The sequence below is a fragment of the Symphalangus syndactylus genome, chromosome 8 (genome assembly GCF_028878055.3).
Source record: "Symphalangus syndactylus isolate Jambi chromosome 8, NHGRI_mSymSyn1-v2.1_pri, whole genome shotgun sequence".
Lineage (NCBI taxonomy): Eukaryota > Metazoa > Chordata > Mammalia > Primates > Hylobatidae > Symphalangus > Symphalangus syndactylus.
In genome coordinates, this window is record NC_072430.2 from 135,398,561 (window position 1) to 135,424,159 (window position 25,599).

General features: G+C 39.5%; 2 protein-coding genes and 1 non-coding gene across 3 annotated transcripts in view; 2 read left to right on the forward strand and 1 right to left on the reverse strand.

Moving 5' to 3' along the window:
• The window catches only part of LOC134737481 (phosphatidylinositol 4,5-bisphosphate 5-phosphatase A), a 47,786-nt gene extending 24,247 nt beyond the window's left edge, over positions 1-23,539 (reverse strand). The window contains exon 1 of the mRNA XM_063645767.1: positions 23,477-23,539. Coding sequence (XP_063501837.1) covers positions 23,477-23,521 — 45 coding nt within the window. The 5' untranslated portion in view covers positions 23,522-23,539. The remainder of the gene's footprint in view (positions 1-23,476) is intronic.
• LOC129489115 (U6 spliceosomal RNA) lies at positions 15,651-15,757 on the forward strand. The gene has a single exon (XR_008659909.1). It is a non-coding gene; the product is annotated as a U6 spliceosomal RNA (small nuclear RNA).
• CAB39 (calcium binding protein 39) overlaps positions 23,501-25,599 on the forward strand; it is a 61,036-nt gene continuing 58,937 nt past the window's right edge. The window contains exon 1 of the mRNA XM_055290928.2: positions 23,501-23,633. Coding sequence (XP_055146903.1) covers positions 23,520-23,633 — 114 coding nt within the window. The 5' untranslated portion in view covers positions 23,501-23,519. The remainder of the gene's footprint in view (positions 23,634-25,599) is intronic.

Sequence of the window (25,599 nt, forward strand, 5' to 3'; positions counted from 1 at the left end):
CCCTGCTGTCTCATCTTCCACATCACCCCAAAGAGTTAGATAAAAAGCAATGGAAAAGTAAAGAGAGACGAAATTATTCTCAGGACAAGGTTAGTATCAAATGCACGTCTTTTACACTAGCTGGATGAAGCCTACACATTTGGCTTTGAGTTTTGAGTAGCCAGAAGAAAGAAAGAAGGAAAGAAAGAGCAAATCCAGGACAGTTTATGAGGTAAAAAGAAAGCTAACCACTTAGGAGAAGCATAATTTTCTGTAATTGAGACCCTGTGGATCCTTTATTAATGTGAGCTCTGGGTCCTTAATATACTTCTCAAATCTCGGTCAGGAGGAGGGGAGGGAGGGGAGTCAAAAAATCTCAAAAATTTGACCCTTCTCTAGTCTCAACAGTGTCTGTAAAAATGAAGTACCTGAGTTCAAGTTTAAGGTATCTTAGTACAAGACATAAAAGACATAGTATTAGGCCAGAGTGCAGTTTAATTAAATCATTTTTCTGATGCTCTGGAGCTGTGGAAGTGGCCCTTTATAATGATTCATGCTGCCGACCTTTTAATTAATATTGAGTACCAGAGAGGTCCAAGGTTAGAGTGTCTGGTAGCTGCTCTGGCTTTAACAGTTGGCTCAAATGGCAACCAACGCTAATATCTGCCTTTCAAAACTTAACCGGGACTTGATTTCAACTCTAGTTACATAAGTTGACTTGGAGGCCAGGTTAGTGTTTTCCTCAGAAACTAGTTCTGCACCCAACATGCAGACATTTTTAATAGACACAGTTTTAAAGTAATTTTCAGAAAAAATTTTTTAAATTGATGACACTGAAACCCAATATATAAAACTGATAAGAGTGAGGTGTTTGGGCTGAAGAGGAGATAGACCCTCACCTGCTGCAGATCTTAGAATAAGGCTTAAAAGCCACTATCAGAATCATGGCTACTGTGATTTTAGTTTGACAAAACTTCAGCGCCTGGATCGCTGTTCTCCCACTGTTATGGAACAAGCTCACCCTGTCTCCCCGCTACCCTCTCAGGACACCTGCAGAAAAACTAATTTTAAACAATGTAACTTCCTTTTCAAGCCACTATGAGTCTGAGAGATTGGCTATATGGTTAACAATAACCTCAGCATTTGGGGAGATAGAAAAATCCAGAGGATAGATTTTTGAGGCCTGCACGGAAATGATCATCTCTGTTTGTTAGAGGTTACAGAATGCTGTCACAAATATTTTGTTTAGTCCTCACATTGACTTGTGTTAGTAATATTCTTCTGCCAAAATAGTAAAGGAAAAGTAAAATCCCATGTTCAAAATTTTTGTAGAGAAAAATAAGTTTTTAATGTAAGTAAATGTATCCATTATAGCTCTTCCTGAATGGTTTTAGGCCTCTCACTAAAACTTAAATTTTTATGTTCCCTTGGATATAAGATGCTTTTGTTGTGCATTTTAGATACTGCTTTGAGATTAAAAAGCAAGTTTTCCAGTTTGACTATATTATGATGTCAACACTTACCTGCAAAGCACCACTCCATAAAGTGTGGAATGTTCTTTGAGCAATAAAAGAAGGTATGTGGTTATTCTGTAAACAGCACTTGGGTTTTTCACCTTTTGCCTGCTTTTTCACCCGATACTTTATTACCCACCAGAGCTTGACGAAATTACAAAGTCATTTTTCTTGCCTTATCATACTTCAGACTGTTGCATAAAGTCTTCCAGTCAAACATTTTCTGACCCTTATCCAAATTTTTCATTCTACACAGTGCAGTTCAAGAAATGTCTCCGCTGAAGTCTGGGACCTTCAGCACACAGTGCCCTGTCTATGCCTGTTAGTCTTCCATGGATTTAAGTCTTCTGTATCTGTGCCTTTCTCCCCAGCTGTATTCTAAGTCCTGGAACACCTAACAAATATGTACCACTTATCATTCGTGCCATTTAGCTCTCATCTGTTGGTTTATGAGCTGAGTTTAGGCTGTATGATTGGGAACTTTTTTCCTCCAGAAACACAAGCAAGAACTTTTATATTTGATCATACCAGTCAGTTGGCAAATGAGGTTTGGTTACTTCCTCTGAAGTTCAGTGTTGTTTAGCCTCATTATTTCATCAGGATCAAGGCTTCGTATGCCAGTTAGTGTGTTGATGTGGAGGAGTGGAGTGGAAAGAATATGTTGATTGGTTAGGAAAATTCTCAACAGAAATTATCCTTGGGTAGAATGTTCTATGTGGTCATCTACAGGGCTGTGTACTTGTGCATTCTGTGACTCTAAATACTGCTGCTGGAAAAAGTCTGTTTACACTAAATACCACCATACGACAGCCTTTGAGCAGTTTAAAAAGAAACCTTCCAATCTCCTACTATGGTGGTTTAGCTCAGGCTGGTTTTGTGGCATGTTTGTGCTTTTGTGGGCATTTGGCCAGAACAGAAATAGCAATGCTTAGACCTTGAAGGAGAGTGATTTTCCAGGTTTATATCTGATGCTGTAGAAATAAGTTTAAGGTTATAAATTTTGCAAATAAAACTTTTTTTCAAAATAGTTATTCATTGGAATGACTAAAAGGAAAAACTAAAAATCATTTCACCACTCTCAGGTATGGCTTTAGAACCATAGCGTTTCTAATCTACCTTAATTCTTTGACACAAAAATAATTTTATGGAAGGCCTTTTCCCCATACTTGAACTTTCAAGTTTTCTCATTTGTTTAGGTATTCTTTTAAAGGAATTATCTCTATAAAAGAGCAGGATTCACTGTTTGCTTTTCTTATTTACCAAAACGTGGGTGAGGCTGTGATGTTTGCCCATGATCATATGGACTATGTTTACACAGGCTTTGTAGCAAGTGAGAGTAAATTTAACGAGAAGGAAAATAGATATTTTTAAAATACAGACATTGATTAACCTTTTGTATTTTAAAATACAGTGCCAATTTGTCTAGAAATAGCTGAAGTTCCCGTTTTCTGAAACTAGTTCTAAAGATATGATAATTTAACTCTTAATTTGTTAGGGTATCTGTGAATAAATCATTGTAGGTAAAACTAAAGATGGCAGATCTATATTGATAAAAGACCTTTAACATATTCAGAGAAATCAGTCATGTATTACAGATGCTTCTAAATAATGCTTTGTAATATGAAACTATAATTTGAAGTCTTTTTTTTTTTTTTTTTTTTTGAGACAGAGTTTCGCCCTGTTGCCCAGGCTGGAGTGGAACGGCGCGATCTCTGCTCACCACAACCTCCGCCTCCCGGGTTCAAGCAATTCTCCTGCTTCAGCCTCCTGAGTGGCTAGGATTACAGGCATGCGCCACCACGCCTGGCTAATTTTGTATTTTTAGTAGAGACGGGGTTTCTGCATGTTGGTCAGGCTGGTCTTGAACTCCCGACCTCGGGTGATCCGCCCACCTCGGCCTCCCAAAGTGCTGGGATTACAGGTATAAGCCACCACATCCAGCCTCTAATTTGAAGTCTTAAATCATGATAAAGTCTTTGTGCTTTGCCGTAATTGGAGAAGTTCAGCATTGTGAATATGGTTGCTATCATTAGTATAAAAGAGCTATTCAGATTGATTTTAAATCTTCTACTAACTGCAGGTTCAATCTTATCAGTGAGTTATAAAATCACCTTAGTGGGTTATGACTAGCATTTACAAGGAAGGGAAGGAGTAGGGCTAGGATAGAACAAAATAGAATAAAGAATGTCAGTATAATTTTACATAGTAAGTATAAGTGCTATTTGGTGACTCTTGTTTTCTTTGTATGAATATGTGTGCATCATGGGTCATGAGGTCAAAGTAGTCTGTACGCCACCAATGATACTATAATGCAGTTAGGTGGCCTCGTGGTTATTTAATGACTGTACACAAAATACAGATTGATGAGAGGCTTTATTGGAAAGCTCCAGTACTCTCTTCGCTGACCTATTCATACTTTTAATAGGAAGTAAAGGAAAACCTGTGTGACTTGCTAATCAGATTTGTAGTTGACAGGAATCTGGTAGGGGAAGCTAATGTATACTGGATAACAGCATTAAGATCCAAGAAAAAAAATTTAAATGCCATACTACATACTGAGTCTAAATCAGAAGGAATTGAATAGGAATAATTGTTCAATCCTGCTGGCATGTCCCAAAATGCAGTAATACAGCAGACCCCAAACTTTTTGGCATGAGGGACCAGTTTTGTGGAAGACAGTTTTTCCACGGACTAGGCCTGGTGGGGCGTGCAGGGCGGGGGATGGTTTCAGGATGAAACTGTGCCACCTCAGATCATCAGGCATTAGGTTCTCATAAGGAGCAGACAACCTAGATCCCTCGAATGTGCAGTTCACAATAGGGTTCACGCTCCTGTGAGATCCAATGCTGCTGCTGATCTGACAGTAGGCAGAGCTCAGGCAGTAATGCTCTCTCACCCACTGCTCACCTCCTGCTGTTACTAGCAGGCCACTGGACCCGTACCACTCCGCAGCCCAGGAGTTGGGGACCCCTGCAGTAGTATACAATGGATGAAGATGGGGCTTCCTATGCAACATATACAAAAGACTTGGGTCAATTAAATTGCTCAGTAGAAAGTGTTCTAGCTGTGTGGTGTGACTGTTAAAACTTAACATAATTTAAGATCACATTTATGAAATATATGGAAAGATAGTCTTGCCTGGTTAGCTGACACATGGGGAGTATGGGATCCAGTTTGGAGCACCACACTCTGAGAGGAGCAGTGACAAATAGGAATGCCTGGAGAATAACTCAGGCGGTTCCCTGATTGAGTTAATTCCCCCAAGGTTTATCTCCCTCTGACAAAACCACAGCTGGATAAATTTTATAGGAATTTGGTTGCTGACTATGCTAATTGTGGTGCAGATTCAATATGAATATATGGTTCTCGTTCCCAGACACCGCACAGGCTAGTGTGGAGATGGTTATTTACATATTAACATGTCCTATTAGACTGTTGAAAATGCTTTCAGCTCTTTCTTCATGACATCTCTTTCATTTTATCCCAATCCTGGATGCCTCCATGCTTAAGACACAAGGATACAGGTCTACTTCAGAATATTCCTACCTGATACCCATGGAAATGGTTGCTGAGATTTGATATTTTGTCAATTTACTTCTAGTATGTGCTCCTGGCTTGGCTTGGACTGGGATAAGGTTTAGGAATGGGAATTTATTTTCTCTTTTTTCTTAAAAGATGGAGTCTCACTTTTTTGCCTAGGCTGGTCTCTAATTCCTAGCCTCAAGCAGTCCTCCTGCCTCAGCCTCCTGAGTAGCTGGGATTACAGGCATCCGTGCCCAACTCTAGGAATGGGAATTTGATCACATCATAAGTTGGAATCCAATTCTAAAAGGCATGTGTATACATTCAGTTTTTAAAATATCCTCAAATCATAGGGCTATAATTTTGAACGCTATATCAAATTTAAATAAGTTTATGTAATGTTATACTTATTCAACGTGTATTTAGATATAGTTACCATATAAAGAATATATTATGCCTCCCCCAAAATAACTTAGTTGCTGGCTAACTGGAGAAAAGTCACAAATTCTTACAGTGGATTTCTTGATTTACTTTTTTGTCTATAACTAAGCAGTGCCATAATGAAAGCAGCCATCCTTTCTCAAACTGGATAGTAGTGAGATTCATTAAATGAGATTCTACTAGAATGGCTTATTTCAGAAAGATACCATTGCTTGACCATAAATGTTTGATATCTATAAATATGAAATTTTGGATTCATATTCAGCATGCAGTTCCAAGCCTAGCAGGAAATCCAGAATTCCTAAATAAAACGATTTACAGATAAGTCTTTTTTTTTTTTTTTTTTTTTTGAGACGGTGTCTCGCTCTGTCACCCAGACTGGAGTGCAGTGGCAGTGGCGCGATCTCGGCTCACTGCAAGCTCCGTCTCCTGGGTTCACGCCATTCTCCTGCCTCAGCCTCCTGAGTAGCTGGGACTGCAGGCGCCTGCCACCACGCCCAGCTAATTTTTTTGTATTTTTAGTAGAGACAGGGTTTCACCGTGTTAGCCAGGATGGTCTCAATCTCCTGACCTTGTGATCCACCCGCCTCGGCCTCCCACAGTGCTGGGATTACAGGCGTGAGCCCCCGTGCCTGGCCGATAAATCTTATAAGAAAATGAAAACTTCTTATGTTAAGTGACAAAGTTGAAATGCAAATGGCAAACTAGGAGAACATATTTGCAAAAAAATCTAAACAGCCAAAAGGATAATCTTCATAATTATTCAATATCCTACAGGTCAATAAGAAAAGGACTCCAAATCCAGCTGGCTAATGGGCAATAGAGATGTACAGTTTCAGTAAGAAAATACAAATGGAAGTATCTTCATTGTCATTAATGATTGGCAATTCAAATTAATTGATCAGAGGGGTGGAAAGAAGAGGAAGTCAAGAAGACAGCATTTTTAATCTGGCAAATCGAAAAGGTTAATAGGTCCTAGTGTTGATTAGCTGGCAAAGAAATGGCTGCCGTCATGGACTTTTGATGACTGTGTAAATTGGCCTAAGTTTTTGGGATGAGTTAAGAATCTTCGTGTTTTGACTCTCAGACTGCTGCTGCCTTATCTGAGTCACTCAGAATCTTCCTTGGCTGCATTTTACTCTCATATGTGGTATACATAACTGCACAGAACATTGGGTGGTCTCGTTGTGGCCAGGTCAGCCGTTTGTTTAGCCATTCCTTATGAATAGCTTTCTAAGGTGGGCAGGACAGGTTTAATTACCTCAAGTTTTATAAAGATGTGGAAACTGGCATTTAAGCTCATTGACTGTCCTAGGTCTGGTTAGTATAGAGGAAGACAAGGAGTTGCAGTTTCTTTCCCTTCACTCACTCTATATGACTTCCACAGACAACTAGGCTGGAACTCTAAGACAAAGTAAGGCCGGCTACATCTGCACAGAAAGGAAGGGACAGATAGAGTAACTCATTAAAAATAAGACCCCCAAAGACGAGTCTTTTTGCTGAAACAGTTACAAAGCAATCTGTCCTTTGGAAAAATGCTGTGATGACCCCCTACGAACTCCAGAAAGAGTTGTGTTAGTCTGACAGTTTCAAATGTGAAGAAAATATGTATTTACTTTTATAATTAATCTAAAGGACATTATTAAAGATAGTTTTGTGTGGAGTTATTGATAAAAATATTGAAAGTTTTGCCAAGCTACATTAATATAGAAAATTTAAACATAAGGATATAGACCTTAATTTTTAAACTTGACTTTATGATGTTATTAAGCTAATTTAGAACTTGATATACATTTACTCACAACTAGAAGAAACTCATTTAGAAGAGTACTGGCTTTGATGGCAGCTTGTTTCAGTACTGAGCAAACTACCTTTCTTGTAAACAACAAAAGACATTTGAAAACTGCTAATTGGGGCCAGTATTAAATTAGGGCAAAAAACAAATATTAATATAAAGAAAGAAACCTTTTGTCTGCAGAAATCAGGTAAGTATGTGTATGTGTATGTATATATATGGCTATTAGAACTTAGAAGAATAAAGTCACAGAGCTCTGATACATGATACTTTTTTTTTTTTTTTTTGAGACGGAGTCTCGCTCTGTCACCCCCGCTGGAGTGCAATGGCACAATCTCAGCTCACTGCAGATGTCGCCTCCTGGGTTCAAGTGATTCTCCTGCCTCAGCCTCCCTAGTAGCTGGGATTACAGGCATCTGCCACCATGCCTGGCTAATTTTTTAAATTTTTAGTAGAAACAGGGGTTCACCATTTTGGCCAGGCTGATCTGGAACTCCTGACCTCAAGTGATCCACCTGCCTTGGCCTTCCAAAGTGCTGGGATTACAGGCGTGAGCCACCGTGCCCAGCCCCATGATACATTCTTAACTTTGAAGAGCTACTTAGTTATGGTCAGTTTGGTTAAAACACTTCCAGCCATATATATTTTTTTTTCTTTTTTGGAGACAAAGTCTCACTCTGTTGCCCAGGCTGGAGTGCAGTGGCACGATCTCGGCTCACTGCAGCCTCCACCTCCCAGATTCAAGCAGTCCTCCTGCCTCAGCCTCCGGAGTAACTGGGACTACAAGCACACGCCACCATGCCTGGCTAATTTTTGTATTTTTAGTAAAGATGGAGTTTCACCATGTTGGCCAGGCTGGTCTTGATCTCTTGACCTCGTGATCCGCTCACCTCAGCCTCCCAAAGTGCTGGGATTACAGGCGTGAGCCACCACGCCTGGCCTCCAACCATATTTTGAAGTATATTCTATAACTGTGCTTAGATGTTACAGTGGTTGTTTATACATGTCCTACCTTGTTCCAGAAAGAATTTAAGAGAGCTTGAAATAGTCTGTTGTATTTATCATAACTTTAGTTTTTGAAATTTATAACAACTGCATGGTACACTGAAATCACCACAGTAAAATTTGGCAATAGTGGTATGAGTCTCTCAATAAGTATTTGAGGTTTAACATGAAGTTCCTGTTGGTAAAATTAACACATAGCTTTCTGCAAGAGCTGTTGCTACTTTGTAAAATGACTTTTCTCTAAAAAATCAGCTACTAAAGCAAAGCGCACTCTTTAAGCAAATATATTTTGTTGCTCCAATGAAGAATGAACCTTAGCATTACAGCATATTTCATAAACATTCATAATTTGACATTTCTCATTTACTATAAATAAAATTTGTAAGGATTAACAGAAAGCCTTTTTAAAGAGGAACGTAAGTGTTTTTAAACAATACATTCACTAAGCCCATTTCATTAAGTACTCATTCTATAATTCATTCATTCATTAAAGATAGGTTAGCATAAGAATTATTTAATACTTTAGATTACCAAAATGGAATTAACGGTCTACTCGACGTATATAATAGGTATGTCTAGTTTTAGGATCATGGAGAATGTTCCGCTAACAATGGTCTACCTTTACCCTTGCCTCTCTATTCTGGAAAGGTTAAAAAAATTTGAAGTCTTTGAAAAATCTTTTTTTGTAAATGTGCTGAGAAAAATGTAGACATGTGCCTAAAGGAACTTTGTTTTAGTTAAGATGCTATTTCCCCAAAGAATGATGAGTATGTAGAGAAGCTCATGGTCCTCAGACCTATGCTTGCACTCCGGAGACTTGGTTGGGACTGGAAGGTACTCTGTATGAAGCATATATCTGAGATTTAATAGAAAAGGAACTTTATCAATTAAGAGCAATAATCCTCTTAAAAGCAAATGAAGCTGGGGTATGGGCCAAGCTTTTTAAAATTTTTTTCTTTTTTCTTTTTCTTTTTTTTGGGGGTGGGGGGGCGGGGCCAGAGTTTCGAGCTTGTTGCCCAGGCTGGAATGCAGTGGTGCCATCTCGGCTCACGGCAACCTCCACCTCCCATGTTAAAGCGATTCTCCTGCCTCAGCCTCCAGAGTAGTTGGGACTACAGGCACATGCCACCACGTCCAGCTAATTTTTGTACTTTTAGTAGAGACAGGGTTTCACCATGTTGGCCAAGATATTTTGATCTCCTGACCTTGTGATCTGCCCACTTCGGCCTCCGAAAGTGCTGGGATTACAGGCATGAGCCACCGCGCCTGGACAAAATCTTTAAATTAAAAAAAAAATTTTTTTTTAAGGATGGGGCATTCAGGGGTATCCTTTTCATGTTTATTTGACTCATAATCTTAGAAATTGCCCTTTGCCTATTTGGTCGGGATTTAACAAAATCACTCAGCAAACATTTATTTGTGATTACTGTGTTTAAAATTATATTTTTATGTTTTACATTTTTTTGTAATACTTGATTTATGTGTAAGATGACAGAACAAGTAAGTACAAAAAGTAGAATCTGGAATCAGAAGACTTGCCTTGAATCCTGACACCTACATTCAGTGTGTAATGTCACGGCTAGCCTTTTATATGACTTTAAAGATATACAGGAATTAGTTACCATGGGAGCTAGAGAAAGGGTGCAGGGTGGTTTCATGGATGGAAAGTGTTCGCAGACATTGGGTTAGGGAGTGCACATCACCGTATATAACATGCCTTAATCAATGACTCATTCCAGTTTAACACTGATAAAACAGTCAATCCAAAAAAGCTGTGATGCTGCATAACAGGATGGCTGTATAAATAGCGTTGCACTCTTAGGAACCCAGATCAACCCTTTGAATATTCCATCTTGGATATTACGTGAAGCCATCACACCTTAGTCACAATATTGCCAGGCTTATATTCATGGCATAAACAGTATTCAGACAGACAAATTAAGAGTTGCTCAGCAAAGGTGTGAGTCCAGCTTTGTGTGTAGCAATAGAGAAATTATAGACATTTTGCTAGATTTCCTGCTCACCCTCCAAGAGCATCTTGGTTCTGGCCTCTAGCTCCTGTCTGCATGGGTTTCAGGTGAAAATTTTCTAGTCAACTCTTGGTTATTTATGTATCATTTCTGTGGGATTTTTTTTTGTTGGTGTGATTTTTGTTTTCAGAAATGTTCTTCAGTCCCACTCGGCAAATGTATCTGGGGTCTTATGCAAAGCAGCATGCCAAATGTTATAAGAATATAAAATGACTGTTAATATACAACTTTGCTATCAAGAGGCTTCCAGATTAGTTGGGAGTGATACATACATACATACATAACACATTATAATCAAGATTTTAAAAATCTTACGGGTATAAGGAGAGTCTTACACTTTTACTGTGGAGATCTTTATGGAGAAGCTGGTGTTTGAAAGTGGTCTAGAGGCCTGGCGTGGTAGCTCATGCCTGTAAATGCCAGCACTTTGGGGAGGCCGAGGCAGGTGCAGGAGAATCGCTTAAACCTGGGAAGCAGAAGTTGCAGTGAGCCGAGATCACATCACTGCACTCCAGCCTGGGCAACAGAGTGAGACTCCGTCTCAAAAAGAGAAAGAAAAAAGTGATCTAGAGATGGGCAGCATTTTTACAAGTAGAGGAGTGAGGGCATTTCTGAGGAGGGGTTACACACATTGGCATTGCTGTAGTTTCCAAAAATTATTTCACGGAGAGAAGGGGAAAGGAGCACTATGAACCACTTGTTGACAGCATTGCCCATGGAACTGTTTCCTCTATAGATATTCTTCCTCTTACCTGCCATCAACAAGATGAGTTTAATTGAATTGCAGTGGACAAAATGAAAACACATGTAGATTGGAACAGTTAAGTAAGAAAGCTTTGAGACTCTATAGAAGGAAAAGGTAGTGTTTATGTCTGAAACATGGATTACAGTGGTCATTTGGCAGTTATGTATAAATCTAACTTTGAACTTCTTGGCAAATAAGGGGGAAAATTAGTGCAAAATACAATGGATTTTATAGTTCGCCTTCCAGTGATTTGAGACATACCAGTTCTTCAAATAGAAACTTTTGCCTTATTACTATGTTTTAAATTATGAAATATGTAAGTGTATACATATAGGCTGTAGTATAATGAATTTCCAGCTTCAACAGTTAATACTTTGCTAGCTATTTCATCTGTCCGCCACCTTGTTCTCTGAGAGAGGTGGAACTAAAGTATTTTAAAGGAAATCCCATCACTCATACTTTCACATGTATGTCTAACTGATAAGGATATTTTTTACATACGTCATAATACCTAACAAAATTAACAGTAATTCCTTAATTGTCATACCCAGTATATAATTTCCCTGATTGCCAAAATATCTTTTTTTCAGTTGGTTTATTTGAATCAGGATCCAGAGAGGGCCTATGCATTGTATTTGACTATATGAGGCTCTTATTATTTAAGTCTCTGCTGTCTTTTTTTTTTTTTTTTCCTTTTTCTCATGTTTGGTTTTTTGGAGAAGCCTAACATCTGTCCTGTGAAGCGTCCCATTTTCTGGGTTTGATTTACTGCTTCCCTATGGTGATGTTAAACTTGTTCCTCCCTCTTGTTGCCTGTAGACCAACCGCTAGATCTAGAAGCTTGATTTGATTCAGAATTGTAGTTGGGCGGGGCGGGGGAGGGAGAGTCAAATTTTGATAGATGATGCTTTGTACTTCCTATTGTGTTGTATCATGAGTCACACTGGTGTGTGGTTGTCCATGTAGTTAGTAGTAGTAGTTGTCCATGTAGTTAGCCTGTGTATTCTCTATGAAATTCCCCATCAGCCTTTCACCTAATGGTTAAGGCCATTGGTGATTGTTGCCTAGTTCCATTATTTCATCAAGAATTACAAAATGGGCTGGGTGCGGTGGCTCATGCCTGTAATCCAGCACTTTGGGAGACCAAGGCGGGTCAATCACTTGAGGCCAGGAGTTCGAGACCAGCCTGGCCAGCATGGTGAAACCCCATCTCTACTAAAAATACAAAAATTAGCTGGGCGTGGTGGTGCCCACCCGTAGTCCCAGCTACATAGGGAGGCTGAGGCACAAGAATGGTTTGAACCTGGGAGGCAGAGTTTACAGTGAGCTGAGATCATGCCACTGCGCTCCAGCCTGGGCAATAGAGTGAGACTCTGTTTCCAAAAAGAAAAAAAAATACATATATATGTATTTCCCTTGTCATCTATATGGTTATCCTGAAATGTAGTCTGTACAGAAAAAGTCAGGATAAATGTGCGTCCCCACCCCCGTTTTTTTTTTTTTTTTTTTTAACTAATTGTTGGAGTGTTGCATTGTTGCCTTCACAACCTCCAAGGTAACCAAAGAAAATTATTTTTAGTATTATTATGATTTTAATGGGCACTAATGTTTTACATATATTCTTATATATACGTATGTTACTATTAAATATACAATACTTTAATGTATGCAAATGCTTGATTTCCATGTTAATGCATTGTAATCATTATTTTTTGTGCTCAAATTCTGCCATCTTAGGCCTTTGCAGCACTTTTCAACTTAGCTCCTGTGCCTTTTTTAGCATGACCTCATAAGTACAGTATTTGCTTTCTGGAGTAACATGTCCCTGGCTCATCTTGGGTATTTCCTACTCTTTCATGAAGTCTTGGTTTCTTTTAGTAGGAAATGATCATGTATTGATTTTTTTTAAATACACTTTTTATATTTAGAAAAAACGTATTATATAAACATTGTAAATACTTAACCTTAAGAAAAATATAAATATCGTCATGTTCTCACTACCCATTATTAACCTTTGATATTTTTTCTCTTACAAATCCCTCTGCATGTATAGATAAAGATGGGATTATATGTATGCAAACTTATATTTAAAGTGTTCTTCACTTAAGAGGAGTTGTGGATATTTTTTCATATCAGTAGAAATCCTCAGACGCATTGATTTTAAATGACTTCTGAATGTTCAGTTCTGTTTACTGAGAATTCTGGTTGGTTTTCCTTTTCCTACTATATTAAATAACTATTCAGTGGCCATCTTTGTATGTAAATCTCAGAGAAGCAATAGATTATGAGGATACACTCCTAGAAGTGTAATTGCGGGCTTAGAAACATTTTTAAGTTTACTGATACGTATGAATATATTGATTGCAGTATGAAAGATACTGGACAGCCTGATAGACACTGCATAAGAGTTGCTAAAAACCTGCTTTGAAGTCCCAGCTTTTTCGCTTTACTAGCTAGCTTCATGATATTTGAACAAACTAGCCAATAATTTTGAGCCTTAGGTTACTCATCTATAGAATAGAAATAATAGAACTTCTTGTAGGAACGAACGAATGGAGAATCCCGCTGTTACTTTGAGGATCAAAATAAATAATAGTTCATTCTACAAATATTCTACAAATATGTACCAGCTGTGGTTTGAATGTTATTTCCATCAAAACTTATGCTGAGGCTTGGCCCCTAATGTGGCAGTGTTGGGAGGAGATATCTTTAAGAGGTGATTAGGTCGTTAAGAGGGATTAATGCCTTTCTCCCAGGATTGAGTTCTCACTGTTTGGGGACTGGGTTAGTTAATGCCAAAGCAGGTTTTTATAAAGTGAGGCCACTTCTGCTGTTTGGTCTCTTTACATATGTCTACCTCCTCTTCACCATGTTAAGATATAGCACAAAACCCTCAACAGAAGCTGACCAGACGCTGCCACCTGATGTTGTACCTCTCAGCCTCCAGAATCGTGAGCTAAATAAACCTCTTCCCTTTATAAATTACCCCAAATTTCAACTGCTTCTTAAAGCTACTCTTGATTTATTTTAATGGAACCTAAGTTACCACATCTGTTTTTTCTTTTTTTACTTCTCCATATGTAGTTCTCAATTTCGTTTTTATTTTAAAAATTTTTACGTTATCACAACTTAGTTGCAGCTAAGAAAGGCTTGCTTCCCATTCATCCAAAAGCTGAATCAAGACTTTAGATGTAGACTTAAATAGAACAATAAGGTCATTCATTTTATTCCATTTTATATTGCTATCCAGTTTATGTAATAGATATGCAGATACAGTGCTAAGCACTTTTTAATTCTTACACCATATCATGAAGTAGCTATTGCTTTTCCCATTTTAGAGATAAGGAAAAGGGCGCTTAGAAATGTCTAAGTCAGTTGAGGCATAACAAAGTCAGGATTTGAACCCAGGCTATCTTTAAAGCCCGTGTAATTAACTACTGTGCTTTAAATAATTGTTCTGTACTACCAGATAGATAGTCTAGCACCTAACACAGTATCTGTAAATAGTTATTGTTTTAATTAAGTAACATTAACGCTGGAAGCAAGGGATTACGTCTTAGAGCCAGTTATCTAAAAAGAATGTGTTCATGCCTGTACTACATTTCACACTCCATGACTGCTTAAGAACCTTAATAATCCTTGTAGGCAACTATCTTATGGTGTGTGGGGTTTTTTCTTTGTTAGTGCTTTTTGTATTTGACCACGAAGTTCATGAGTCAGATCTAACACATATGTTAGTGTAGAGTCTTGTGAGCTCAGCTGTCTAGGAATGTGTTGTCATTCAGCAGCTTTTCATTATTGTCTCTAAACACATACGCCCACATCCATACACACCAGAATGTTGTCTTGAGAGCAGGCACTCTTGATGCCTTTAAGTCTGTGACATGTTAGTAAACACACAGAATTGGAGTGAATGAGTGTTCTACTGACTGGCTTATGGACCTTTTGACTTATGGACCTTTTGAGTTCTTTTCAGTATTTGTCAATACATAGGTGAAGAGGAGTGTGTCACATAACCTAAAAGCAGTCAGATCTCCAAAGATGGGCAGTACCTAACAGGCTTAACTTTAATGGTGTGGGCTTTTATTTTCCTAATGGGTATCCTGTATATTCTCTAGCACTTTCTTGGGATGTTGCTTTGTACTCTTGAAGATATTCTTGAGAATGTTAATGTGATAGAGCAGTGATTTGATGTCTTTGTTCTTTGTAAGATAGAAGTGGCCATTTCTAGTGTCATCTGATCTCCATCTGTTTTGGAGAAGAGAGTAGACTTCAGTACCAAAACCCCCCACAAATACAAAGCAATTAATAAAAAGGAGAATATATACCAAACTACTAATAATGGCTGTCTCTTACAGGCTTTTCAGGTGACTTTCACTTTTCTACCTTATGTAATCCTTTAATGTTTGAATTTTGCATAATGAACAGTATAACCGTTTTTTAAAAGCTCGAATTTTAACTCTCTGTGACGGACTTAGATGCAGGAGTAGATGGAAAGACTTTCATATTCTGACCCCCACCCGGACACACACCCCCAACCTCAAAGGATATAGAAACTAGCAGAAGGATATGCTTATGTGCTTTTAAAAAGCAATGCCTTTTTAAAAGTGATGATTTCAGTGCTTGCTTTGGCAGCACATACCCTAAAACTGGAATGATACAGAGAAGATTAGCATGGCCCCTGCACAAGGATGACACACAAACTTTTGTGAAACGTTATATATTTACAAAAAAAAAAAAAAAAAGATTTCAATGGTCAGTAAATGTCCCAATCATAGACAACCAGATCTCCCACAACATCTCTGTCTTAGTCCATTTGTGCTGCTATAACAAAATATACGAGTCTGGGTAATTTATAAAAAACAGAAATTTATTTCTCACAGTTCTGAAGACTAAGTCCAAGATCAGGTGCTGGCATTCAGAGTCCGAAGAGGGCTGCATCTCACATGGTGAAAGGTGGAAGGTCAAAATAGGGACAAATGCTATGTCTTCACAATGGCAGAAGAGAGCAATCCACTCCTGTAAGCCCTCGTTATAGTGACAGGAGGGCAGAGTCCTCATGACCTAAAAACCTCCCATTAGTTTCCACTTCCCAACACTTGCATTGGGAATTAAATTTCCAACCCATGGATTTTAAGGTATATTCAGACCATAGTAATCCCCTAGAGGTGATACTGACCCCATTGACAACTCCTGGCCTTTGTGGAGAATGGTGAGGGTCTACCCTTAATGTCTGTAAAGATAGATTTAGAAAACAGAATTGACTGAAATTATGAACTGAATATACATGGAATAGTTGAGTAGAGTTTGCTATGACAACCAAGTTTAGTGATGGGGTGAACAATGGATCCATTCACTGTGAAGGGGAACATTGAGAAAGAAGCAGGACTTAGATGAGATTTGGATTGCCTGGAGGACATCTATAGGGAGCAGCAGTTGGAAAGGTAGGCCATTGGTCGGGCCGGAAATGGATTTCAGATTGTTGAAACCATAGATGAGATCACCCAGAGGGAATATAGGGTGAGGTGACAGCCAAGAGTGGAACATTGAAGGACATCAACATTGGAGTAGAGTCATTGAATTAAATGCAGAAAGGAAAATAAATAAATAAATAAATAAATAAATAAATAGATGCAGGAAAGGGCACTGGGAGAGAGAAGAAAACAACTAGCGGAGAGCAGTGCATGAATGCGAAAGGGGGAAGCTAAATATCCGTGCGGATTCAGCTTGCAGTGTTGTAACTGTTCGTTTTATATGAAAGTAATATGTTAACAGCCCCCCCCACACCACCACTTTGGGATTCAAGTATACACCGATAATTACCATCAGAAGGAAGCCTATCCCCATAGTAGGTATGGATTGCCTCAACCCACTTTAGAATCCTGTCAGTGTCTGGCTTTGTCCCAGTCACATTAATACTTTTGGCTTAGCCCAAGGAATCCTGCTGAGGTTTATTATAAACCATTTTTTGGCCAGGTGTGGTGGCTCACGCCTGTAATCTCAGCACTTTGGGAGGCCGAGGTGGGTAGATCACAAGGTCAGGAGTTCGAGGCCAGCCTGGCCAACATGGTGAAACCCCGTCTCTACAACAAAAATTAGCCAGGCGTGGTGGCATGCGCCTCTAGTCCCAGCTACTGGGGAGGCTGAGGCAGAATTGCTTGAACCCAGGAGGTGGAGGTTATAGTGAGCCGAGATCGCACCACTGCACTCCATCCTGGGTGACAGAGCAAGACTCCATCTCAAAAAAAAAAAAAAATTTTTTTTAATGGACAAGGGAATTGTATTTGAAAGCCAAATGAATTTTTTAATTAAAATCTCTATTGCTGTTCATTTTCTTCGTGAAATTCAGTTATGTCCAAAACATAGTTAAGGCTGTTTTAAAACAATATTAAGAAAAACTTAGAACATACAGAAAAGTTAACCAACAATGAAAACCCACACACCCACCAACCATCTAAATTTTAAAATTACAATTTTACCATATTTGCAAATGTGATACTCTGGCTTAGAAGTAGTTTGGAGAACAGAAAGGACATCAGTGTGTCTGGACCTCTACGATCAAGGCCAGAGGCTGTGCTGTGAGTTGGAGATAGGTAAAACCTAGAGGGCCATGGTAAGGAATTTGGATTTTATTTATTTTTAAATTTTTTTCCCATAGGTTATTGGGATACAGGTAGTATTTGGTTACATAAGTTCTTTAGTGGTTTGTGAGGTTTTGGTGCACCCATCACCCAAGCAGTATAGACTGTACCATATTTGTAGTCTTCTTCTTTCTTTCTTCTTCCTTCTTCTTTCTTCCTTCTTCTTCCCCTTCCCCTCCTTCTTCCCCTTCCCCTCCTTCTTCCCCTTCCCTTCATTCTTCCCCTTCCCCTCCTTCTTCCCCTTCCCCGCCATCTTCCCCTTTCCCCCTTCTTCCCCTTTTCCTCCTTCTTCCCCTCCTCCTCCTTCCCCTCCTCTTCCTCCTCCTCCTCCCCCTCCTCTTCCTCCTCCTCCTCCTCCCTCCTCCTCCTCCCTCCTCCTCCTCCCTCCTCCTCTTCTTCGTCTTGCTCTGATGCTCAGCTGGAGTGCAGTGGCACGATCTCAGCTCACTGCAACCTCCACCTCCCAGGTTTAAGCAATCCTCCTGCCTCAGCCCCCCTAGTAGCTGGGATTACAAGCACGTGCCACCATGCACAGCTAATTTTTGTATTTTTAGTAGAGACAGGGTTTTGCCATGTTGGCCAGGCTGGTCTCAAACTCCTGATCTCAGGTGATCCACCTGCCTTGGCCTCCCAAAATGGTGGGATTACAGGCATGAGCCACTGCGCCCGGCCTATTTGTAGTCTGTCGCTCGCCCCCTTCCCCACAAGTCCCCAAAGTCCGTTGTATCATTCTTATGCCTTTGCATCCTCAAAGCTTAGCTCCCACATATCGGTGAGAACATACGATGTTTGGTTTTCCATTCTTGAGTTACTTCACTTAGAATAATAATCTCCAGTTTCATACAGGTTGCTGCAAATGCTGTTAATTCATTCCTTTTTGTGGCTGAGTAGTAGTCCATCACATATATACATACACACACAGACACCCCCACAGTTTCTTTATCCACTCGTTGATTGATGGGCATTTGGATTGGTTCTGTGATTTTCCTCTGGGTAGATACCCAGTAGTGAGATTGCTGGATTAAGTGGTAGCTCTACTTTTAATTCTTTAAGGAATCTCCACATTGTTTTCCATAGTGGCTGTACTAGTTTACATTCCCACCGGGAGTGTAGAAGTGTTCTCTGATTACTGCATCCATGCCAACATGTACTGTTTATTGATTTTTTGATCATGGCCATTCTTGCAGGAGTAAGGTGGGTATTGCACTGTGGTTTTGGTTTGCATTTCCCTGATCATTAGTGATCCTGAGCATTTTTTTCGTATGTTCATTGGCCATTTGTATATCTTCTTTTGAGAATTGTCTGTTTATGTCCTTAGCCCACTTTTTGATGGGATTGTTTATTTTATTCTTACTGATTTGTTTGAGTTTGTTGTAGATTCTGGGTGTTAGTCCTTTGTCAGATGTATAGATTGTGAAGATTTTCTCCCACTCTGTGGGTTGTCTGTTTACTCTGCTAACTGTTCTTTTGCCATGCAAAAGCACTTTAATTAAGCCCCAGATATTTATCTTTGCTTTTATTACATTTGCTTTTGGGTTTTTGGTCAAGGAATTTGGGTTTTATTCTAAGGGCAGTGAAAAATTATTGAAGACCTTAACCAGTGGATTCGTGTTATTCCCTTAAATTCCTCCAAATATATATAAAAGGAAATACTGCTGATGATAAAGGGGAGATGAGAAAGGTAGGTGGATTGTTATGGTGAAATATATCTTTAAACCACTGGAACCCTTCTCAAACCATTGCTGCTTCCAACTTGGGCATCTCCGTACTCTAGGGATTGTCAGTTTCAAAACTCAGACATGTGCCCGTGTGCTTCACACCCTTCAGGGTCACAGAGCACTCTAAATGGCTTGATGGTGGACCAGGCCCTTTGGAAGGCAGCGTCCCCCCCGGGAGAAAGCAGTACCAGCTGAAGAGTCCGCTCTTAAAGGTGCCTTGCTATCACTTGAGCATTGTGTGAAGGTCACACATGATCCTATGAAGGAATTAACTCCTGTGTTACTTCAACAACTGGGATGGATTCTAAGAAATGCATCAGGCAGTTTTGTTGTTGTGCAAACATCATAGAAGGTACAGTACTTACACAAACCTAGATAGTATAGTCAACTACATAGTAATCTATGTGATATAGCCTATTGCTCCTAGGCTATAAACCTGTACAGCATGTTACTGTGTTGAATATAGTAGGTATTTGTAACACAAAGCACTAAGTGATAGGAATTTTTCAGCTCTTAGGGGACCACTGTCATATAATGCAGTCAATCATTGACTGAAACCTCATCAGGCAGCTACATGACTGTGTAAGATATTTAAGCTTAATACTTAGCAAACCTGAACATAAGAACAAATTCTGTAATGCAGAAGTTTTGGGGAGTGTTATTTCCTTGTTTTTGCCTACCAAAATCTTGGGTAATTGTATTAAGAGTTGATAAGCCTAAGAACATAAATGATGTTTGAGAATTATTACACTCATACTTTAAAAATAAAGAGGATAGTTTCTAACCGTTTTATTTATTTATTTATTTATTTATTTATTTATTTATTTATTTTTGAGACGGAGTTTTGCTCTGTCGCCCAGGCTGGAGTGCAGTGGCTTGATCTCAGCTCACTGCAACCTCCCCCTTCCGGGTTCAAACCATTCTCCTGCCTCAGCCTCCTGAGTAACTGGGATTACAGGCGCACGCCACCAGGCCCAGCTGATTTTTGTATTTTTAGTAGAGATGGGGTTTCACCATGTTGGTCAGGCTGGTCTCGAACTCCTGACCTCGTGATCTGCTGGCCTCGTCTTCCCAAAGTGCTGGGATTACAGGTGTGAGCCACTATGCCCAGCCTTTAACTGTATTTTTAGAACTAAATCATGAATAACAATTTATTAACTTTACCAATGTGTTTGGATCCTACTGAGGAATGTCACTTCTTGTTTTGGGTAGTTGTTACTGTGTTTCTTTTCCTCCTTATTTAAATTTAAGTCAGGGTCTTACTCTGTCACTCAGGCTGGAGTGCAGTGGTACAGTCACCACCTCTTAGGCTCAAGTGATGCTCCAACCTCAGTCTTCCAAGTAGCTGGCTGGGACCACAGGCATGCACCACCATGTCCAGCTGATTTTAAAATTTTTTGTAGAGACAGGGTCTCACTATGTTGCCGAGGCTGATCTCAAACTCCTGACCTCAAGCAATTCACCCTACCTCAGACTCCCGAAGTGCTGAGGTTACAGATGTGAGCCGCCTCACCTGGCCTGTATTTCTATAGAATACAGTCTTACTAGTTCATATGTTCTGTAAAATCTTAGCTGGCTGGTATATTAATTAACAGAAATGATTTATGTCATGCCTCCCCTTTATATATGTGTTCTTTTTGATGGCTGTACTCTTTCTGCTATAACCAACTTTTGGTGTGTGGTAGGACTTGTAAACCTCTGTTACCCTGGAAAGTCTCATCTTTCACCATTGAGCCAGAGCTGAAAATATCTCTGTTGCATAGCACCGTAACACTTCCTGCAAAATACCATTAAACATTCCCACCCTCCACATCACTGCTATTATTTGCAGAGTTACAGATAGGAAAGATAATACTTTCAGAGGACATATTGTGAGTGTTGATAAACTGTTTATGGAGAAGCAACTTGCATGCTTCCCCCTCCCCGCCCCCGGCCTGCCCCGCCCACTCCCCTTCCCAAAGGAAAAAGTAATGATCCAGGAAAAGGAAAAGAATGATCCAGGCTTTGTGTCCCGTCTGGCTTGTAGAGCGATCATATGACAGCTAGTTAAGAGTGACTCCCCTAACATCAGTTCAAACTTTTAGGCATAGAAAAGTTATTTAGTAGTGGACTTAAACATCCTTGGATTTTATGGCTGGGCATGGTGGCTCACACCTGTAATCCCAGCACTTTGGGAGGCCAAGGTGGGTGGATCCCTTGAGGCCAGGAGTTGAGACCAGCCTAGCCAACATGGTGAAAACCCATCTCTACTAAAAATACAAAAATCAGCTGGGTTTGGTGGCATACACCTGTAGTCCCAGCTGCCTGGGAGGCTAACGCTGAGGCACAAGAATCACTTGAACCTGGGAGGTGGAGGTTACAGTGAGCCAAGATTGCGCTGCTGCACTCCAACCTGGGTGACGCAGCAAGACTCCAAAAAAAAAAAAAAAAAAATCCTTGGATATTTAAGAACCCATGACAGAGGATATGCATTAAACTATTTCTCTTTGGTTAATGAAAATGTGGTTTTAATTTTATCAAAAAAGGATTTACAAGGTGACAGAGGGTAAGATAGGCAATATTTAGGGTTAGAGATTGGTCAGAACAGTTCACATCAGAACATGTTGAGAAATAACATACTTGTTTATGATTTAGTTGTAGGCCTGACATTAGCATTCATTTGGCATGTTTTAAACATTCTTTATAAACAAATATGTAAGTCACTATTTCAAACTTAAGGGAAAAACACTCAAGTTTGTTCATCAAATGAAATCTTAGGCAGAGCTCAAAAGAAGTGTTACGATACTATGCAATGGACTTATTTTTGTGTTTATATAGAAGGGAAAACAAAGTAGGGTTGGGGTGTCTGAGAGCCACCTTGTCTTGGGTGTGTGTGGGGAACACCTTGGGCAGTTAAACATAGGATGTTGAAACTTACAGTCAGAAAACCACTGATCTAAGTGATCCATAAGGTTTTTCTAGAAAGTGTCATCTTTTGGTGTCTGATATGAGACTGTTTAGTGCCTGTGAGTTTAACTTCCTCTAGTTTTTTTACTGAAAAATGGTAACTTCCAGCATGTTCCCAAGTCACTTCCATTGTTTGTCGTGTTAACTTTGTTTCTTCATAGTGCCTTCTTGGAATAGTTGCATGTCCTCCTTTTGGATGATGTAATACTGTGGTTTATGTGGTTGAAATATTGTTTTCTACTACCCACAAAAAATTAAGAACTTCTAGAAGTTCATCATCCCCAGGGTTTTAACCAGCAAGTTCTTTCATAGGAGATGGTCAAATCCAGGCAAAAAGAGTACAGCTTGACAACTATTCCATAGGGGATTAGAGGATCTAATGGGAGATTTTTTCCCCCATCCAGGCTTCTCTCTAGCTCTGAGACCCTGTGACTGCCTGAATAAGATGAGTGTGCTGAGGAAGTGTGTGCCATATTCAGGGCAGCCCACTGGGATGCTTAGGAGGAGGAGCGTGAACACCGGGAAAAGAGCATCTGGAGAGACCTAGAAAGTAGGCTGTTGCTAGTGCTGTTTGGCTAAACACTCCACCTAACTTTTGGCCTCAGTTGCCTCAGCTGTAAAATAGATACTATCCATTTGATGTACAGTGTGGTGATTAAGGACACTTTGGATCAAGACAGATTTGAGCTTGTTTGACCACTTAGTACCTTGAGCCTGTCAACCTTGCTAAACTTCACCAGTAAATAGGAGCAGGAGATTGTTAGAAAGGGTTTCATGAGATGAATTCTAGTGCTCAGCATCAGGCCTGACAGTAGCAGTTGCCCTGTGAGTGGGAGCTGCTGCTCTCTACCTCAGCAGCATCAGTCAGCATGTTTGTCCCCATTTGGGTGGTTAGGAGAGCAATTGATTTGAAGGAAAGAAAAACAAAGTGTTTTGAAAAATACAGTGTTCTGTAATTCTAAGACATCTGTGTGTTATCATTTCTTGCATATATTTGTGGATTTTCCGGTTCCTGCTGAATTTGAAAGTTATGTAAAATGACTTTCCTAAACACGGGTTTTCTTCCCAGATTAGGATTTAGAAAGTCTGTCTTCCGTTGATCCCAGTGTTTGCTCACATGAACCTTATGGTGTGTTCCAGGTAGCACAGGCGGAGTGCAGCGGAGGCCCCTGCCGCTGCCGTCATGCCGTTCCCGTTTGGGAAGTCTCACAAATCTCCAGCAGACATTGTGAAGAATCTGAAGGAGAGCATGGCTGTTCTGGAAAAGCAAGACATTTCTGATAAAAAAGCAGAAAAGGTATGGATTTGGCTTTATTTATATTTGAAATATGTTAATTAACAAATGCAAGACACCTTATGTGAGGAATCAGTAAGTCCCAATTTGGGTTTATTTTGGATTTTAAAAATAACATCCAAAAGCAACATATGCTGCTGTTGCACCATACTTTTTCTTCTGTATTTTCATCTAACAAATAGATTTCTAACTGTTCTGTCAGGTTTTCCAGTTTATTTAAATTGTGTATATTTCATCTTGAAGTGTTTGATTCTTATTTATTTATTTATTATTACTAATTATTTTTGTAGAGACAGGGTTGTGTTATGTTGTGCAGGCTAGTCTCAAACGCCAAACCTCAAGCGATCTTTCCGCCTCTGCCTCCCAAAGTGCTAGGATTACAGTTAGCAGTTATCTGCTTGGTTTGTTGGTTTGTAAAAGTTTTAGAGCAAGAACAAAAGGAAGTAAAGTATACTTGAAAGAAGGCCAAGCAGGCAACTTGAGAGATGTAAGTGCCACAGTTACCTGATCTTGAAATCAGTTCTTCCCCCACAATCTTCCTAGGAGGACACCCCTCCTGGTTTTCTTCCCGTATTCAGTGTATCCGTGCCAAATGCCTCCATCTACCCAATCACCACAGTCTAAAACCCAACTTTCATCCCACTTGTGACTTGCCCTCTCTTCCCTAAAATATAATTTTTCACTAAATCTGGTTCAACTCCCTAAATTGTTTATGATTCAATTCTGACTTCCATTCCTTCTTGAAGAAGTTATTCGTACTCTTTGTGATTTTAGCAGTAGTCTTCTTACTGCACTTTCTAAAAATCTCTGCTTTACATCTTCAGTGTAGATTCTTCTTGTAACACACAGGACCTTCGTGATCTGATCTTTGTTTCTCTAAGTAAATTGTAGAGGTTTAGTGTCACTTATCCAAAATGCCTGGGATCAGAAGTGTTTCAGAGTTTGGATTTTTTTTTTTTTTAACTTTGGAATATTTGCATGTACGTAATGAGATCTTGGGGATGGGACTCATGTCTAAATATGAAATTCATTTATGTTTTATATACACCTCATATACATAGGCTGAAGGTAATTTTATACAATATTTTAAATTTGCATTAAATGAAGTTTGTGTACATTGAAGTATCAAAAGGCAAAGATGTTGCTATCTCAGCCACCAATGTCACAGTCTCTGGTTCTGTGGCATCATCATCATTCCTGACTCTGAATTTATATGCTACTGATAAGCAGCCATTTTCTTACACTTATTCACATGTAAGTACTTAACAGTAAAAAATATGACATACCATTAATAATACCAGGCTGGAGTGTGATGGTACTGGAACTAAGGTGGCACCTTGGTTCAGGGTAACTAAGCAGCATAGTTGTTGTATCACTTGTATCTGTTGTAACCTCTTACTTAGAATGTCATAATCATTATTTGATCTGGGATTTCTATCATAAGGATTATACTGCAGCGTAGTATGGATGCTTTCAGGTGAGTTTGAGGAGTATACAACTAATTATTCCTACTCTAAATGGTCCTAGCTTCAGTACCTATGAGTTATCATTTCTGTTCTGTCTGTATTTTCCTTTATTGCTTATTATCTTTTGGTATGTGCTGCTGGCTGATCTTAAGCTTACCCAGCTTCCTTTCATTTTCTCATTCTGTTCAATGTTTCTAATGCCCTTTGGACTGGGAAAGTAGATTAATTGAAACAATTTATAAGAGAATATAGATTCTAAGAGAACTTCCTTGGGTAAGGTAAGTGATACTGTTTTTTGTTTGTTTTTTCTTTTTTGTTTTTGTTGTTTTGTTGTTGTTGTTGTTGTTTTTGAGATGGAGTCTCGCTCTGTCGGCCAGGCTGGAGTGTAGTGGCACGATCTTAGCTCACTGTAACCTCTACCTCCCAGGTTCAAGCAGTTCTCCTGTCTCAGCCTCCAGAGTAGCTGGGACTACAGGTGCCTACCACCATGTCTGGCTAATTTT